A 20,050-nucleotide genomic window follows, 5' to 3' on the forward strand; every position below is an offset into this window, starting at 1 on the left:
GGGGCGCTCTGACCATCTCTTGTAGTATGGAGGGGGGCGCTCTGACCATCTCTTGTAGTATGGAGGGGGGCGCTCTGACCATCTCTTGTAGTATGGAGGGGGGCGCTCTGACCATCTCTTGTAGTATGGAGGGGGGCGCTCTGACCATCTCTTGTAGTATGGAGGGGGGCGCTATGACCATCATTTGTAGTATGGAGGGGGGCGCTCTGACCATCATTTGTAGTATGGAGGGGGGCGCTCTGACCATCTCTTGTAGTATGGAGGGGGGCGCTCTGACCATCTCTTGTAGTATGGAGGGGGGTGCTCTGACCATCTCTTGTAGTATGGAGGGGGGCGCTCTGACCATCTCTTGTAGTATGGAGGGGGGCGCTCTGACCTCCAGTGGTATGGGGGGCTTTCTGACAGTATCCTGTAGTATAGGAGGCCTCTGACCATCTTTTGTGATTTGGAGGGGCCTTTGACCTTCTCGTTTTGGCATGGGACCATCTCCTCTAGTTTTGGGGGAGGCCTCTGACCACCCCCTTTTAGTATGGGCCTCTGACCTTCTCTTGTAGCATTACATACAATGAACATTATGTGGTGATGTTGAGGCTCACACTTGGGGCCCCTTATATTAAACTCCTTGCTCTAGATCAACCTTTCTCAACCACGGCTCCTCCAAAGGTTGCTAGGGTTTCCTTGAGCAGTAGATAGTTCCAGATCTCTAGACTGAAAGTACCAGCATCATGGGACCAGCAGAGCCTCTCCTCTCATCGTGTGACTTGTTGGTCCCACCATACCCTGCCTGTTTCCCGTAGTGGTCCACCCAAACCCAGTCTCCAATAATGAATAATGCAAAGACTTGCCACACGTGGCCCCCGATCACCAGAAGCAATGCCTCATTGGGATAATGTCCAGTAACTCGAATGAGGTTGACGCTGAATTGCTTGGGAAGAGCATGTCAGGACTGAGGTCCAAGGTGCAGTGCTGTCCAGCAAATTCTGGACAGTTGGCAACTATGGTAGTGACATCCAGATCTTGGGATACTAGCTGTCCTTAGATGATCCCACACTGCAGATATACAGAGTCTACAGAACAGGAGTGCCTAGGCACAGTCACATGCCAGTGTGAACCTTTTCCTTCCTGTAACACAGACCGCTCATAGCTGATCTCTCTCTCTGTGCAGGGGGACTGGTCCTGTCTGCCCCCTTCTGTAGTTTTCTGCAGTCAACCTGTAGTGGGTGGAGCCTTCTAGGCTCCTCCCACATCACTGCTCTGAGCAGGCTATGTACTGAAGCGGAGTTGCAATGTTACGGCTTCTTTTACAAAGTGATAACTGGTTTTGCAAAAAGTGCATATATATCCTTTGTACTATGGAGAAATATATTTACATGAAAGATTTTTTTTTTTTTTTTGCTCAGAGTTCAGCTTTAAGTGTTGTAAATTTTGATATGCATTAAGCCTGGCAGTACTAGGGTCATTGGTTCGAATCCCAACCATGGCACCACCTGCCTGGAGTTTGCATGTTCTCCCTGTGCCTGCGTGGGTTTCCTCCCACGCTCCAAAGACATGCTGGTAGGTGAATTGGATCCTGTCTAAATTGGCCCTAGTATGTGTAATGTATGAATGTAATCTAGGGACCTTAGATTGTACACCCCTTGAGGGTTAGGGACTGATGTGAATGTACAATATATATGTAAAGCGCTGCGTAAATTGACGGCGCTATATAAGTACCTGAAATAAATTGGTAAGTAATGTGTTACAGCACAGTGTGCCCCCTTCCGCCCTGCTGTGTAGTGGTGATACATGCAGACCTGTGCCTGCTTCCTGCTTTTCTCAGCTCCTTCCTATAATTACACTCCTATTTCAGTAACACCAGATGACTAGGACATGGCCTAGCGATGGCAGATGGTGAAATTTATTACCTAATACCACTCGTAGGAAGGCAGAAAAGCCCACCATGGAGAAATACTTCAAAGCTTAATATTACAATTAAACAAACTAAAACAATGACTGTGTGCCTCTGAGTAACACATTTGGCAAAGCTGCCAGGTAGTACAATAATAGATAAAAAAATATATATACATTATCTCCCAGAAGTGAGTCCACCCCTCACATTTTTGTAAATATTTGATTCTATCTTTTCATGTGACAACACTGAAGAAATGACACTTTGCTACAATGTGACGTAGTGAGTGTACAGCTTGTATAACATGTAAATTTGCTGTCCCCTCAAAATAACTCAACACACAGCCATTAATGTCTAAACCGCTGGCCAATTTATCAGACTATCACCTACTCTGCTCACTTTTAGGTGATCTCTGAAAACCTCTCTTCAGAGAAGCCTATTCTGCCTTCAGCTAATAATGGAATCTTCTATTCCTCCTACCAGTCCATCCCCCACAGTTATTACCTTTTGTTCCACTAGCCCCTCCCTCTTAGATTGTAAGCTCCAAGGAGCAGGGCATATATATATATATATATATATATATATATATATATATATATATATATATATAATCTATCTCACTCTGAAAATACATCAGAGAAAAATCTGCTTGATCTCTATACTGATATAGATGTGTTAGGAATGTAAGGATGCCCCATCGTTTGATGAAAATGATCGACCTACAGAGGACTGAATTCAAAGACACCGTGAAAATCAAAGTGAAAAAATGATGCAGCAGGCTAATCCATTTTCCTGAAATTTCATTGCAGCAACTCAGAATGGTCCTCAGTAGTTTGTATGACCCCCACGTGCTTGTATGCATTCCTGACGACGTTGGGGCATGCTTCTAATGAGATGACGAATGGTGTTCTGGGTTATGTCCTCCCAGATCTGGACCAGGGCATCACTGAGCTTCTGGACAGTCTGAGGTGCAACCTGCCGGTGTTGGATGGACCGAAACAGTATATCCGAGAGAAGTTCTATTTGATTTAGGTCAGGCAAGCGTGGGGGCCATTCAATGGTATCAATTCTTTCATCCTCCAGGAACTGCCTACATACTCTTGCCTCATGCGCACTGGCATTGTCGTGCACTAGGAGGAATCCAGGACCCACTGCACCAGTGTAGGGTCTGACAATGGGTCCAAGGATTTCATCCCGATACCTAATGGCAGTCAGGGTGCCATTATGGTGTGTGTGTGTGTGTGTGTGTGTGTGTGTCCGTCCGTCCGTCCATGGATCTTACCTCTCCAGATCATCACTGACCCACCACCAAAACGGTCATGCTGAATGATGTTACAGGCAACATAATGTTCTCCACGGCTTCTCCAGACCCTTTCACATCTGTCACATATGCTCAGGGTGAACCTGCTCTCATCTGTGAAAAGAACAGGGTGCCAGTGGTGGACCTGCCAATTCTGGTGTTCAGTGGCAAATGCCAATCGAGCTCTATGGTGCCGGACAATGAGCACAGTGCCACTAGAGGATGTCGGGCCCTCAGGCTACCCTCATGAAGCTTGTTTCTGATTGTTTGGTCAGAGACATTCACACCAGTGGCCTGCTTGAGGTTATTTTGTAGGGCTCTGGCAGTGTTCATCCTTTTCCTCCTTGCACAAAGGAGCAGATGCTGGTCCTGCTGATGGGTTAAGGACCTTCTACAGCCCTTTCCAGCTCTTCTAGAGTAACTGCCTGTCTCCTGGAATCTCTCCATGCTCTTGAGACTGTGCTGGGAGACACCGCAAACCTTCTGGCAATGGTGCGTATTGATATGCCATCCTGGAGGAGTTGGACTGTCTGTGCAACCTCTGTAGGGTCCAGGTACGGCCTCATGCTACCAGTTATGACACTTACCCTAGCCAAATACAAAAACTAGTGAAAAACAGTGAGAAAAGATGAGTAGGGAAAAAAATGTCAGTAGCCTCCACCTGTAAAACTGTTCCTGTTTTGGGTCATCTCATTGTTGCCCATCTATTGCACCTGTTGTTAATCAGTTGCAGCTGCTTTGGTGTAAATGAAATTAACAACCCCCTCTGCTACTTAACTGACCAGATCAATATCCCAGGAGTTTCATTGACTTGATGCTAGACTCTGATTAAAAAGTGTTCCTTTTTTTTTTTTTTTTTTAATATACAGTTGTGTTCAAAATAATAGCAGTGTGTTGAAAAAAGTGAATAAAGCTCAAAATCCTTCTAATAGCTTTTATTTCCATACACACAAATGCATTGGGAACACTACACATTCTATTCCAAATCAAAACATGAAGAAAAATATATCAAATTTGTGTTGTTCCTAAAAAAAAATTGAAGAAAAGTGAATATTAGACTGTTCAAAAAATAGCAGTGTTTGTATTCTTCTTTACAAACTCAAACATTCACTATATAAACTGAAAAATGTTTGAAGATTTTGCTTTCCTTTGAATCACTTAATGAATATTTGGTTGTATAAGCACTGTTTCTGAGAACTGCTGTACATCTGTGTTGCATGGAGTCAACCAACTTCTGGCACCTGTGATCAGGTATTCCAGCCCAGGATGATTGGACTACATTCCACAGTTCTTCTCTATTTCTTGGTTTTGCCTCAGAAACTGCATTTTTGATGTCACCCCACAAGTTTTCTATTGGATTAAGATCCGGGGATTGGGCTGGCCACTCCATAACGTCAATCTTGTTGGTCTGGAACCAAGATGTTGCACGTTTACTGGTGTGTTTTGGGGTCGTTGTCTTGTTGGAACACCCATTTCAAAGGCATTTCCTCTTCAGCATAAGGCAGCATGACCTCTTCAAGTATTCTGATGTATTCAAACTGATCCATGATCCCTGGTATGCGATAAATAGGCCCACCACGGTAGTATGAGAAACATCCCCATATCATGATGTTTGCACCACCATGCTTCACTGTCTTCACAGTGTACTGTGGCTTGAATTCAGTGTTTGGGGGTCGTCTGACAAACTGTCTCCGGCCACTAGACCCAAAAAGAACAATCTTACTTTCATCAGTCCACAAAATGTTGCGCCATTTCTCTTTAGGCCAGTCAATGTGCTCTTTGGCAAATTGTAACATCTTCAGCACGTCTTTTTTTTCAACAGTGGGACTTTGCGGGGGCTTCTTGCAGATAGCTTGGCTTCACATAGGCGTCTTCTAATTGTAACAGTACTCACAGGTAACTTTAGACCTTCTTTGATCTTCCTGGAGCTGATTGTTGGCTCAGTCCTTGCCATTTTGGCTATTCTTCTATCCATTTGAATGGTAGTTTTTCGCTTTCTTCCACGTCTTTCAGGTTTTGGTTGCCATTTTAAAGCATTTGCGATCATTTTAGCTGAGCAGCATATCATTTTCTGCACTTCTTTATATGTTTTCCCCTCTCCAATCAACTTTTTAATCAAGGTACACTGTTCTTCTGAACATGTCTGGAATGACCCATTTTCCTCAGAATTTCAGAGAGAAATGCACTGTAACCAGCATGTACAACATTTGCTGCCTTCCTTCCTTAAATAAGGGCAATAATTGCCACCTGATTTTCAAAGAATGAATGACCTCACTAATAGAACTCCACACTGCTATTATTTTGAACATGCCCCTTTCAATTAGTGATTCAATGACACAGAATCAGCAAATTATTTGCCATGTAGAAATATCATTTCTACCAAAAACAGTGATTGATCAGGTTAGTGATGTCTGACTGCTATTATTTTGAACACAACTATGTGTATGTGTATATATATATATATAATTATTTATTACAGGTATTTATAAAGTACCACCAATTTACTCATCACAAGCACGTTAAGATCAGTCCCTGACCACAAGGAGCTTGCAATCTAAGCCCTAGTTCACACCAAATGCGATTTCACAGTGGTGCAATTTAAATGCGACTTCAAAGTAGTGCTGATATAGACACAGGTGTGATTTTCCTTTTACCTTAGCCCTGGTTCACACTGTTGTGCCTTCAAGTGCAACATGCAATTTGCAAATCACACCTTGTCACATCTACTATATTTCAAGTAGCACAATTTGAAAAATAGTTCCTGCATTACTTTTTCACCACTTCAGTAAAATTGAATTCTAGACTATAAGGTAAATGGCACTGAAATTGCACCTGTGTCTATAACAGCTCTACTTTTGTTGTTCTTTAAATGGGACCAAATTGCACCACTTTGAAATCGCATTCCATGTGAACCAGGGCTAACTCGCATTCATATACCTTCTAGAGTCAATGTAGACCGGAGCCAGTTATCCTCTACCAGCATGTGTTTGGAATGTGGGAGGAAACCCACGCAGCACAGGGAGAACACGCAAACTCCATGCAGATGGTGTCTTGGTTGGGATTGTATCAAGGACCCCAGTGTAGCAAAACTGAAGTACTTACTGCTAAGCTGCTGTGAGAAAGGGTTTTCAGTTTTTGCACGTATTTCACAGTTGTTGTTTTTTTGGTGCTGGGTGAGGGATTATACTAGTGAAAGATCCTTGGCCAAGCACTTGCCCCCCCGCCTGTTCTGGGCTGACAGCCAGTTGCCAGCACTGAAAGCCAAATATCTACATCCTCCCAGGCTATACCCCTGATGGACCGTTTACTTCCTCTTCCAATTACTCCTTATCCTCTTCTATACCAAAAACAAAAAGTACCTGCTGGTATCCTACATGCCCCAGCATGACCTGTATACATGGCAGAATTGTAACCTTACACCATACACTCCCTGGGTGATCCTCATTGATGATTTGTATCTGTTCTGCCACTCTCAAGGCCACAAATTCTTTATTTTAGGCCTCCGTTCTCATTTATGGCCTTTTTCCCATAGGTACAAAAAATGGCAACCGTCCCAACCTAGCCTTAGCAGTAAGGTGCACATGGAAGGGCAATGCACATCCCAAACAAAGGATTTCCCAGCAACACTTACCAGCCAGCCTGCAAAACAAACAATTTGGCCCTGTCTAATAGCTTGAGTTAAAAACAGAGGGTTTTGTTTGCACACATTTGCAAGTACATGCATATAGGTTGGGATGGCTGCCATTTTTTTAAATGTGAGTTAAGTGAAGATTTTTTTTGTTTGTTTTTTTGGGGTTTTATTTTTTTAGCTCAGAGTTGAGCTTTAGGAAATGAGACCGTAAAGCCATGAATTTAATTTGTGGATGTTTATTTTAGAATCCAGTGACAGGTTTGCTGCCAGCCAGCTGCGAACATAAAGACGCCTGGGTGCGTGACAACGTGTACACCATCCTAGCAGTATGGGGTCTGAGCCTTGCTTACAGGAAGAATGCCGACCGCGATGAGGACAAGGCGAAGGCTTATGAGCTGGAACAGGTAAGATAGGTTCAATATGGTCACCCAATGTAATCTGTAATATCTCCAGAACCATTCTGAATATGTGCAGCATTTACCTTGTGCTCATGTTGTTGTATACTTATTATATATACCGGTGGGAGTCTGATGGATTTAGCTCCACGTGTTCTACAACCTCATTTCTTATGGCTGCTAATAAAGGCTGTCCTGTCCTAAGCCGCGTCTAAAATTTCACGCAGTGTGTCCCTGCTAAAGGTCATTCTCAATATCCTGTGTCATGCTGCCTGACCCGTAGGGACAAGGATAAACAGAATGCTACCACCAAATTGGTTATTTTGTTTGCATGAACTTATCTGCTTGCTTCTTGTGTTTCTAAACGTACACTCATTCTTGTATATCTTCATTTGTTTTTGATAAATCTTGGCAGGACCAGGGATTTTTCTCTCAGAGAATAGGTGCGTGTACTCACCCCCTTGTCTTCACCCCCCTACCCACCTCTGAGCACTGTCTCTTGGTTCCACTACACCTACCCACCTCTGAGCACCGTCTCTTGGTTCCACTCCACCTACCCACCTCTGAGCACCATCTCTTGGTTCCACTCCACCTACCCACCTCTGAGCACCGTCTCTTAGTTCCACACCCCCAACCCACCTATGAGCACCGTCTCTTGGTTCCATCCCCCTACCAACCTCTGAGCACCGTCTCTTGGTTCCATCCCCCTACCAACCTCTGAGCACCGTCTCTTGGTTCCACCCTCCTACTCACCTCTGAGCACCGTCTCTTGGTTCCACCCTCCTCACCTCTGAGCACCGTCTCTTGGTTCCACCCTCCTACCCACCTCTGAGCACCGTCTTTTGGTTCACCCCCCCTACCCACCTGTGAGCACCGTCTCTTGGTTCAACCCCCCTACCCACCTCTGAGCACCGTCTCTTGGTTCAACCCCCCTACCCACCTCTGAGCACCGTCTCCTGGTTCCACCCCCTACCCATCTCTGAGCACCGTCTCCTGGTTCCACCTCCCCCTACCCACCTCTGAGCACCGTCTCCTGGTTCCACCTCCCCCTACCCACCTCTGAGCACCGTCTCCTGGTTCCACCTCCCCCTACCCACCTCTGAGCACAGTCTCCTGGTTCCACCCTCCTACCCACCTCTGAGCACCATCTCCTGGTTCTACCCCCCTACCCACCTCTGAGCACCGTCTCTTGGTTCCACCCCCTACCTACCACCCAGTACCGCCCCTTTTAGAAAGTACAGAACCAGGTATCATATTCTGGTGCTAAGCAATTTGTATGGAATAGTAACAAGAAAAGCAGTAAAATAGATCCTGTACCGCAAGCAATAATAACCTCCCCCAGTTTTTATACTTGGGGACAATAATTGTTAAAAGACAAAAAAAATTCCTAGTGCCAAAAATGCTTGCTGCATTTGGTAATAAAAATACTGTATACTGGAAAGAAAGTCACACTGAATGTCTGCTGTCAAGGAAGCATTCCCGCTGACTGTTGTATCGCTCCCTCACCACGGCTCAGGATCCAAGGTAGGTTTTCCTGGGCAAAACAATATTGGCAACCATAGCCTGAAAAAGTTTATGCAGATTCAAACTGCACTGCATTGCCCCCCTTGGACCAGACTAGCGCAAATTTAATTGATCCTTTTAACTGTAGACGTAGCCTGGGGTTGTAATTTAGAATGATTGCTCACTGGATGTAGCCAATGACGTGCCTTCTTTTTTTTTTTTTTTTTTCCTCAAACAGAATGTGGTTAAGCTTATGAGAGGTCTTCTCCAATGTATGATAAGACAGGTAAGCATGTCCACAGCTTGATCAGCAGTAGTCTATAATGCTCAAAAAAGTCTTCGAAAAGCTTCAATAACTTGTTACTCTAGTTTTTCTGTTACTGCTTGATGCTAATTTAACATGGCAGAGATGCTTGAACTAATTGGGGCTTTTTCATTATGTGACTTTTACACAGGTCTCCAAAGTGGAAGAATTTAAGTACAGTCAGGGCACCAGGGATTCCCTCCATGCCAAGTATAACACCAGTACCTGTTCTACCGTTGTTGGGGATGATCAGTGGGGTCATCTGCAGCTTGATGCCACCTCTATCTTTCTGCTGTTCCTGGCACAAATGACTGCATCTGGTATGTGTGTGAATATAGATAGATATTTTTATTCATGCAGAGACCTCCTCTTTGTATGACCGGGTCTGTGCAGAGACCTCTCTTGAGTTACTGGATCTCTGCGAGGGGGACCTGTCTGTGTGGCCAAGTCCGAATGACAAGGTCACTGCAGAGAACTCCCTGTATGGCCAGGTCTTTGCTGAGACCTCTCTATGTGACGGGGTCCCCGCAGAGGACTTGTCCATATTACCACACTACGACAACAGTTGCTGCCCTTGTTTTTACCTTTTTTCATGCTTTGTTGCTTCTCAGTGCTGCTGATCTCTTGCAACCCTTTTTGCAGTCATTCCCTGTCTTTATGCAGGAGGACACTGAGATGTAACAAAGGATGCAAAAAAGATAAAGCAGGTATTGTAAAAAAATTAAGTGGAAACAGGACAGCACTGTTTTTTTTTGTTTTTTTTTTGTTTTTTTTTTGTTTTTTTTTTTGTTTTTTTGTTTTTTTTTTTTTTGCAGGATCAACAGTTATTTTATTGCACGTCTGTAACAAATATAACGGAACATTTTCAATAGTATAAAAACAAGACCAAACGGGATCTAATAATTTATTGCGGGGGTAATATTGATTGCCTGCCTTCTTCCCCCCAGGTCTTCATATAGTCTACACTCTGGATGAGGTTACCTTTGTCCAAAATTTGGTCTTTTACATTGAAGCCGCTTATAAAACGGCGGTAAGTGAGATCAGCATGTATAGGATTATAGGGTGTGATTTGCCAAAAATAATTTGCTATTCATTTTTAATGTGGTCTGTATAATCTTCCAGGACTTTGGGATGTGGGAACGTGGCGATAAGACAAACCAGGGGATTGCTGAGCTAAATGCCAGCTCCGTAGGAATGGCCAAGGTAATGAAGCACTGTACACACAGGTGTTTTTTCTTCTTCCTTTTTCTTTTTTTTTTTTTTTTCCAATTACATATTACTTTACTTTCAGAAAATATTATCTTTGCCAACAAATTAATAATTAATTTATACATCCCTGCCTAAAGTTGCTACATTATTTATGTTTGACTTCACGATTGGGCCAAGAAAAGTACTTAAGATGCAATTTGGAATGTGAATAAAGCCCTAAATAAATATAATGGTCTCTTCTTAAGGGCCCTGGCATACTTTCTGTCTTAGTGACAACTTGCTTACCTGCTCCATGAGTGAGGTGTCACTTTCTTGCTGGCCAGATGAGTAAGGTGTCAATCCTTTGTTGGCTGGATGAGCAGGGTGTTGCTCCCTTGCTGACAGGGATGGAGGAGGCATCACTTTTTTGTTGGCCAGGAAGAGCAGCGTGTCTCTCCTCATTGGCCACTTAGAGCGCGGCATTGCACCCTTGCTGGATAGGATGAGTGATGTTTCCTTGTTGGCCAGTGTGGTGAGGTGTTGCTCGTTCATTTGCCGGATGAGCAAGGTGTTGCTCCCTTGCTGCTGGGTGCACAAGGCATCGCTCCCTGGACGGGTGAGAAAGCGCCACTCCCTTGCCGGCTGGGACGGGCGAGACACATCTTATGGCTTTATGATAAAATCCATCTCCTCCCTAGGCTGCCCTGGAAGCTCTGGATGAGCTGAATTTGTTTGGTGCTAAAGGTGGCCCCCAGTCTGTTATCCATGTGTTGTCTGATGAGATCCAGCACTGTCAGGTAGGGTGACAACCTACACTAGTGTTCTCCTCATTTCTTCCTCTTGCACCATTGTAATCGTTTTTTGCCTCTTTTATAGTCTATTCTTCAGTCTATGCTTCCAAGAGCTTCCTCATCCAAGGAGATAGATGCTGGTGTCCTCTCCGTCATCTCCTTTCCTGCCTTTGCTGTAGAGGACGCTCAGTTAGTGGACATCACAAAACAGGAAATCATCAACAAGTTACAGGTATCATTTCAGTGAAATATCGACTTTATGTACATATATATAATTCTCTTTTGGTTCCATAATTCTTTTATCAGATTTGTTGGGGTTTCCCCCAATGCATTGGTCCTCCTAGTTCCCTCCCAGCTTTATGCCCAGGATGCTTCTTTTAATGCATCTCCTTATACCTTCTAAAAATGTGGGATGGAGATTAAGCTTCATTTGCACTGCAGAGATGAAATAGAATCCCAATCTATAAGAAATAGAAACAAAGTGTATAATTTATTATTAAAAAAGGATAAGTAATAATTTCTGTGTATAGGAGACAAATATGGAGGATATGAGAGCAGGCAGAATTTCTAGGGGAGGAGTGTGGAGGGTATGCCGGTGGGCAATATATACAGGAGAGGAGTGTGGAGGGTATGACAGTGAGCAGTATGTACAGTAGAGGAGTGTGAAGGGTATGACAGTGGGCAATATGTACAGGAAAGGAGTGTGAAGGGTATGACAGTGGGCAGTATGTACAGGAGAGGAGTGTGAAGGGTATGACAGTGAGCAGTATGTACAAGAGAGGAGTGCAGACGGTATGAGAGTGGGCAGTATGTACAGGAGAAGAGTGTGGAGGGTATGACAGTGAGCAGTATGTACAGTAGAGGAGTGCAGACAGTATGACAGTTGGCAGTATGTACAGGAGGGGAGTGCAGATGGTATGACAGTGGACAGTATATACAGGAGGGAAGTGTGGAGTGCATGACAGTGGGCAGCATGTACAGGAGGGGAGTGTGGAGGGTATGACAGTGGACTGTATATACAGGAGGGGAGTGTGGAAGTCATGACTGTGGGCAGTATGTACAGGAGGGAAGTGCAGACGTATGAGAGTGGGCAGCATGTACAGGAGAGGAGTGTAGACGGTATGAGAGTGGGCAGTATGTACAGGAGAGGAGTGTAGAGGGTATGACAGTGAGCAGTATGTACAGGAGGGAAGTGCAGACGGTATGACAGTGAATAGTATATACAGGGGGGAAATGTGGAGGGCATGACAGTGGGCAGCATATACAGGAGGGGACTGTGGAGAGCATAACAGTGGGCTCTATGTACAGGAGAGGAGTGTGGAGGGTATGAGAGTAATGTGCAGAGGAAAGGAGTGCAGAGGGTATGACCGTATCTATTGGAGAGGACTAAGGAAAGTATGACTGTGGGCAGTATGCATCCAGCATACTTTTCTGTAATAAATGGTGTGCATGGGGGGGGAAGGGAGTGACCGACAGTAGACACAGTATGGACAAGGTGTTTACAGGGACTATAATGCAGACAATGGAGTTGCCAGAGCACGTAGTATTGACACAGGGATACATTTTCCTAAAGAACTGTGTGGAGAGGGTTGGTTATTGGACTTGGCTGTTTTCAAGGGTGTGGAAATAAAAGTAAATACATTTTAAAAATTGAATAAATAAACTGCACAAAAAAAATTCAGTTACATTTCTAATATATTTTTATAGAATAAATGTAAATTATTATTTTTTTAAAATGTACAGTCAGGTCCATAAATATTGGGACATCAACACAATTCTAACATTTTTGGCTCTATACACCACCACAATGGATTTGAAATGAAACTAACAAGATGTGCTTTAACTGCAGACTGTCAGCTTTAATTTGATGGTATTTACATCCAAATCAGGTGAACGGTGTAGGAATTACAACAGTTTGCATATGTTCCTCCCACTAGTTAAGGGACCAAAAGTAATGGGACAGAATAATAATCATAAATCAAACTTTCACTTTTTAATACTTGGTTGCAAATCCTTTGCAGTCAATTACAGCCTGAAGTCTGGAATGCATAGACATCACCAGACGCTGGGTTTCATCCCTGGTGATGCTCTGCCAGCCCTCTACTGCAACTGTCTTCAGTTCCTGCTTGTTCTTGAGGCATTTTCCCTTCAGTTTTGTCTTCAGCAAGTGAAATGCATGCTCAATCGGATTCAGGTCAGGTGATTGACTTGGCCATTGCATAGCATTCCACTTCTTTCCCTTAAACTCTTTGGTTGCTTTTGCAGTATGCTTTGGGTCATTGTCCATCTGCACTGTGAAGCGGCGTCCAATGAGTTCTGAAGCATTTGGCTGAATATGAGCAGATAATATTGCCGAAACACTTCAGAATTCATCCTGCTGCTTTTGTCAGCAGTCACATCATCAATAAATACAAGAGAACCAGTTCCATGGGCAGCCATACATGCCCACGCCATGACACTACCACCACCATGCTTCACTGATGAGGTGGTATGCTTAGGATCATGAGCAGTTCCTTTCCTTCTCCATACTCTTCTCTTCCCATCACTCTGGTACAAGTTGATCTTGGTCTCCTCTGTCCATAGGATGTTGTTCCAGAACTGTGAAGGCTTTTTTAGATGTCGTTTGGCAAACTCTAATCTGGCCTTCCTGTTTTTGAGGCTCACCGATGGTTTACATCTTGTGGTGAACCCTCTCTATTCACTCTGGTGAAGTCTTCTCTTGATTGTTGGCTTTGACACACATACACCTACCTCCTGGAGAGTGTTCTTGATCTGGCCAACTGTTGTGAAGGGTGTTTTCTTTACCAGGGAAAGAATTCTTCGGTCATCGACCACAGTTGTTTTCCGTGGTCTTCCGGGTCTTTTGGTGTTGCTGAGCTCACCGGTGCGTTCCTTCTTTTTAAGAATGTTCCAAACAGTTGTTTTGGCCACGCCTAATGTTTTTGCTATCTCTCTGATGGGTTTGTTTTGTTTTTTCAGCCTAATGATGGCTTGCTTCACTGATAGTGACAGCTCTTTGGATCTCATCTTGAAAGTTGACAGCAACAGATTCCAAATGTAAATAGCACACTTGAAATTAACTCTGGACCTTTTATCTGCTCATTGTAATTGGGAAAATGAGGGAATAACACACACCTGGCCATGGAACAGCTGAGAAGCCAATTGTCCCATTACTTTTGGTCCCTTAACAAGTGGGAGGCACATATGCAAACTGTTGTAATTCCTACACCGTTCACCTGATTTGGATGTAAATACCCTCAAATTAAAGCTGACAGTCTGCAGTTAAAGCACATCTTGTTAGTTTCATTTCAAATCCATTGTGGTGGTGTATAGAGCCAAAAATGTTAGAATTGTGTCGATGTCCCAATATTTATGGACCTGACTGTATATAGTACCAACAGTTTGCCTTCGCTTTGTAAAGAGCTGCACAGACAGTACAGTTACAATACAATTCAATACAAGACAAATCTGAGCATAGAATGTCATAATAGGTATAAAAAAATAAACTATAAATCTAAATATTGGCATTTGGATTGGGTCTTATCCAGTGACCAGATTTATCCTCCTAGTATTTAGTTTTCTTCTACGGTCTGTCCTCCATCATTCTTCCTACAATATATTTCATTAAAGTGGTTCTAAAGGCAGACCTTTTTTTTTTACCTTAATGCCTTTAAGGTAGAAAAACCTCCTGGGTGCAGCTCCCCCCTGAGCCTCATCTCGATCCAGCAATGTACACGAGAGCCGCGGCTCTCCCAAGTCTCTCATTGGCTCCTACTACTGTCAATCACAGTTAGTGAGCCAATGAATCAGCGGGGAGCTGGGCTGAGGCACGCTTTGTGTGTGAATAGAATATGGAATAGTCCATTCAAAGGAGCGCGGCTCAGGAGCGAGCCTGCTCCAGTGCCCCCTTAGCAAGAGCCTTGCTATTGGGGGGCAATCGGAAGGAGAGAGGCTCCAGGACCGTCGGAACCCAAAAAGAAGAGGATTAGGGCTGCTTTTTGCAAAGTTAAGTATAACCTGTTTGTTTATTTTTTATTAATATTATTATTATTTTTATTTTTTTATTTTTTTGCAACCTTTAGAAATCACTTTAACTGTTTTATTAAAGTATTGTACCTGACCTTTATGGTCCCTTGTTTGTTTGCTTGTTTTTAATTGGTGATCTTTTTATTACACAGGGTCGATATGGTTGTTGTCGTTTTCTTCGTGACGGATATCGTACTCCAAAAGAGGTATAAGCCCTCCCTGAATATTATAGTTCTGAGATCTAAAAATGCCAATATATTCCTTTTTATTTTATATATTCTGTCTTCATTAACAGTAATATTTTATGTTGTGTTTTTGTATACTCTAAAAAACAAATTCTTTGGTTGGTGAACATTGTCCAGGATCCGACCCGGCTGTATTATGAGCCTGCAGAGCTGAAGCTGTTTGAGAATATTGAGTGTGAGTGGCCTCTCTTCTGGACATATTTAATCCTCGATGGTATCTTCATCGGTGATCTGGAACAGGTGAGGCCTGCCAGGTGTGGGGCATTGGACTTGGTAAACCTGTAGTGAACATGCCCTTTAACTTTCCATTTGTGTTTTTTTTTTTTCCTCATCCCAGATGCAGGAATATAGAGATGCTCTGGAAGGCGTCCTCATCAAGGGGAAGCACGGCATCCATCTAGTTCCAGAATTATACAGTGTTCCCGAGGAGAAGGTCTGCAGACAGGGAAATTGCTGCAAATCTACAATAGAAAGAGCAAAATTTTGGAAATTCAATTTTTTTCCCCTTTTTTTCAGGTAGAAGAAGAATATAGAAATCCGCACACTGTAGATCGAGTAGCCATGGGGAAACTTCCACATATGTGGGGACAGTCACTTTATATTTTAGGGTGTTTGATGTCTGAGGTAATCAACCACATTTCTCTTTTCCCTGTATCCATTATTTCAGTAATTCTGCTGATGAGTTGTTGCAGGCCACATGGTTTAGATTGGTCCTTGTTGGTCACCAAGGTTTTGTGGTAGTTGTGACTGCTGTTTGTAGGTGGCCCCAGTATGATTGTCTCCTTCTGTACTGCAAATAGTAAAGGATATCTACTCAGCTTGCCCGGCAAGACCAGTCAAGTATCCTCTACCCCAAACTCCCTCATCCATGTCTTTATGGACCTTGCTTTGTGCACTGGTGCGCAGTCATGTTGGAACAGGAAGGGGCCATCCCCAAACTCTTCCCACAAAGTTGGGAGCATGAAATTGTCCAAAATGTCTTGGTGTGCTGACACCTTAAGAGTTCCCTCCACTGGAACTAGGGGGTCAAACCCAACCACTGAAAAACAACTCCACACCATAATCCCCCCTCCACCAAAGTTTACACTCGGCACAATACAGTCAGGCAAGTACCGTTCTCCTGGCAACCACCAAACCCAGACACGTCCATCGGATTGCCAGACAGAGAAGCGTGATTGGTCACTCCAGAGAACATGTCTCCACTGCTCTAGAGTCCAGTTGCAGTGTGCTTTACACCATTGCATTGATGTAAGGCATGGATGCAGCTGCTTGGCTATGGAAACCCATTCCATGAAGCTCTGTATGCACTGTTGTTATGCTAATCTGAAGGCCACACCAAGTTTGGAGGTCTTTAGCTATTGACTCTGCAGACAGTTGGCGACTTCTGCACACTGTGCACTTCAACATGCGCTGACCCCACTCTGTCATTTTACGTGGCCTAACACTTGGTGGCTGAGTTGCTGTTGCTCGCAGTTGCTTCCATTTTGTTATAATCCCACTAATAGTTGAGCGTGGAATATTTAGTAGCAAGGAAATGTCACAGATGGACTTATTGCACAGGTGACAACCTATCACGGTACCACGCTTGGTGTCACTGAGCTCCTGAGAGCGACCCATTCTTTCACAAATGTTTGTAGAAGCAGTCTTCATGCCTAGGGGCTTGATTTTATACACCTGTGGCAATGGAGGTGATTGGAACACCTGAATCCAATGATTTGGAGGGCTGGCCCAATTAATTTGGCAATATAGTGTATGTGTAGCTGTCAGATATGTCAATATTGCAATTTTTCACTGTAAAGGCAAAGCTTTTGGGTTTTTTTCCCTTGGTTCCTTTTTTAGAACAAAAAGATTTCACTTTTCTTTTGGTTGATGGGTAGTGCCCATGTTACATCATAAAAATAAAGAGAAAATCCACAATTTTGTTTTCCTTTTTTTTTTTTTTTTTTTTCTACTTACTGTGATATCTAGGGTTTCCTTGCTCCAGGAGAAATCGATCCTTTAAACAGGAGATTTTCTACAGTTCCCAAACCAGATGTAGTTGTCCAAGGTAAGGAAAAAAGGAATGATTTTCTCATTTTGTCAGCATGAATAAACTGTAAAGGTGAAGATTGTAGTGTGCATTTTTATTTTGCTACAAGTTTATGATTTCTTTTTGATCTATTGAGAATAATTCATAGAAACCTAGAAGAGTGATAGAAGAAAAAAGACCAAGTGGTCCATCAAGTCTTAATGTATTTTATGTTTTGTTTTTTTTGGGGGGGGGGGGGTTTGGGTATTTTCTCTTTTTTTTTTTTTTTTTTTTTTTTTGTCTGAGCATAGCTCTGTTTGTCTCAAGAATGTTTGAACCCACTTACTGTTGACTGACTGCTGGAAATCTATCCATATGATTGTTGCTCAGTGGTTAGGCTTATAAATTATTAATTTTATACTTCTGCATTCGTGTTACACTTGGGGCTTGTTTCAGTTGCAGCGTGGTAAAAACAGGTGATTGAGTTGCATTTTTGCAGCCCCCATTAAGCAAAGGCCGCTGGACAGGGGTATACACATGCCAGGGTGCTTTTCTTTGTCCCCCTGTTTTGCAGTTAGCCTCTTCAGTAACAGGGTGAACCTGTTAAAGAAAAAAGTATACTTTCTACAGGTTATCTTTGTTTCTGAAGAAGCCAACCATGAAACACATCAGAATAGAGCCGCCATCCCTCTATTGTGCTAGGTTAAAATTGTATTCATATTTAGATTTATCTTAAACCCTTCCCGCCTGAGGCAAAACTGTACATATCACAACTATTTGGTGTATCCAGGTGGATTATACCGTGTTTTTTTTTTTAGGACAAACTGGGCTTTCATTTGGTGGTAAATGTTAACGGATATCTCCTGATGATTATAATTTTTTTTTTTTTTTATGTGGGAAAACTGGCCCAAAATAGTAAAAAAAAAAAACCAAACATTTAAAAAAAATTTTTTTAGCTGTAGATTTGTTGCTACTACCATAACCTACCACCAAAGAACAACCCAAAGTAATTTCTCCTGCTCTTGACAATACCACATGTGTATGTTAGTTTGTTTGTACACGTGGTACGGCCCAGAAACAATAGTGGCAGGATGATAAAAAAAAAAGCAAAATGCGTACTAACTGACACGAATATAAAAAAAAAAACTGCCCCTGACCTTTGACCTTGAATACTAACCCTGGAACACGTCCCGAAACCAAACCTTGATCTAGGTAATTTTTAATTTATTATTTGTATTTATTTTACACACACTTTATTTTTTCTCTCTGAGGCTGGGTTCACACTCGTGCAGTGCAGTATATCGCATGTAATTCACATAGGAACCGCATTTCTGTGCAAATCACATTCGAATTGTGCGTGTGTGTGTGGTGCGATTGGAACCATACATTTTGTATGGCTCAGATCGCACCACATCTGCACCAAAAAGGTGCAGGACCCTTTTTTTTTTTTTTTTTTTTTTTTTTTTTTTTTTGTTCGCACTAGAATCGAATCTCATGGGTATTCTCACCCATGCGATCTGATTCTGCACATTGCACCGCGTTTTACGGACCCATTTTGGGGTGTTGTTAGCTTAACATACACACCCACAGCGGTTTGCATGAATGGGGTGCGATTGTGGTGTGGAATTCGCACAGCAAACACTGTGAATTCCGCACTCCATCAGTATGAACCCTGGATGAAAGGACAGAGAGAGTTATACAGAAAGAATATGCAGGGCCGGGCTTCACAGTGACTGATCACCGTGATAGCCAATCCGAGACTATCACAGCGATCAGGTGACCCAGAATCAGGAGTTCCTGGTCCCAATCATTATAACGTGAACCAGGGCTTTCAGTGAGACCCCAATCCCTGTGCTGGGAGCTCCCAGCACAAAGAAAGGGTACGCAAATTAGCGGCCCAATGGAAAAAAGCCCAGTCCAGTGGAGCTGCTAATTTGCGTCCAGTCGGTGTGAAGTGGTTAAACGAGTTATCTTAAAAGTTAGTGGGAATTAAACCCCAATATAGCGATTTAAAGCAAGGAAATGTATGTAGCACTAAACATGTAAAAGGGAATGGGTAGCTAGGGACAGATTTGTGTTCTACTGTAAAGGTTCAAATTTTTTTGAATTTGGTGTAATACCGTTAGTCTTCTTCTTCTTTTTTTTTTTTTTTCTGTTTAAACCACAAAGATTTTATAGTTCATCAATAAAAATATTTTTTAGAGAAAGATGTGTGATTAATGTCTGGTATCAAAAAGGTCCAAATAAAATGTAATATTTCATATTTTTGGGATTGTAAGGGATTGTGGTGCCTATGATGACCCCACCAATGCACTTGGTATATCTGATGGAGTTACGCTTTTACAGTACAGTAGTACCTCTATTTACAAATGTAATGCGTTCTCTTGGACGTTTCGTATTGCGAAAAATGTGTAAACCGGTTTCCCATAGGAATGCATTGAAAACCAATGAATGTGTTCCGGAGGTCAGAAAAAAGTCAAAAAAAGATTTATCTGTTCAAAACTCTTTTATGAAGTGCACTTTAAAGGCATAAATACTGTACAGGGACATGATTAAAAAATTTCCAGAATGGCTCCAAAACTCGATGCAAAAACCGCTCCAACACCTCCACACTCGACGCCACTTGCTACCCACAGACTCCAGCATGCATGGGGACGGCGCCAGGGGCGTATTTACCGCGAGGCAAACAAGGCGTTTGCCTAGGGTGGCACTTTTCAGGGGGGCGGCACGGCCCCCCTTCTTTCGGCAGAATTGACACAGGACACAGAGTG

The 20,050-nt window shown here is 43.0% G+C and overlaps 1 protein-coding gene across 7 annotated transcripts in view; it reads left to right on the forward strand.

Annotated features, from left to right (window-relative positions):
* LOC149442204 (phosphorylase b kinase regulatory subunit alpha, skeletal muscle isoform-like) overlaps nt 1–20,050 on the forward strand; it is a 326,068-nt gene that overhangs the window by 17,736 nt on the left and 288,282 nt on the right. For all 7 annotated transcript variants that reach the window (XM_089656373.1, XM_089656374.1, XM_089656370.1 and 4 more), the window contains exons 3-14: nt 7,065–7,223; nt 8,956–9,003; nt 9,173–9,341; nt 9,969–10,051; nt 10,144–10,224; nt 10,908–11,006; nt 11,086–11,232; nt 15,179–15,232; nt 15,389–15,511; nt 15,609–15,704; nt 15,788–15,895; nt 17,240–17,318. In XM_089656373.1, coding sequence (XP_089512499.1) covers nt 7,065–7,223; nt 8,956–9,003; nt 9,173–9,341; nt 9,969–10,051; nt 10,144–10,224; nt 10,908–11,006; nt 11,086–11,232; nt 15,179–15,232; nt 15,389–15,511; nt 15,609–15,704; nt 15,788–15,895; nt 17,240–17,318 — 1,246 coding nt within the window. The remainder of the gene's footprint in view (nt 1–7,064; nt 7,224–8,955; nt 9,004–9,172; nt 9,342–9,968; nt 10,052–10,143; nt 10,225–10,907; nt 11,007–11,085; nt 11,233–15,178; nt 15,233–15,388; nt 15,512–15,608; nt 15,705–15,787; nt 15,896–17,239; nt 17,319–20,050) is intronic.

This window comes from Staurois parvus, unplaced genomic scaffold (genome assembly GCF_062004578.1).
Source record: "Staurois parvus isolate SC_StPar_1 unplaced genomic scaffold, SC_StPar_1.0 ptg000902l, whole genome shotgun sequence".
NCBI lineage: Eukaryota > Metazoa > Chordata > Amphibia > Anura > Ranidae > Staurois > Staurois parvus.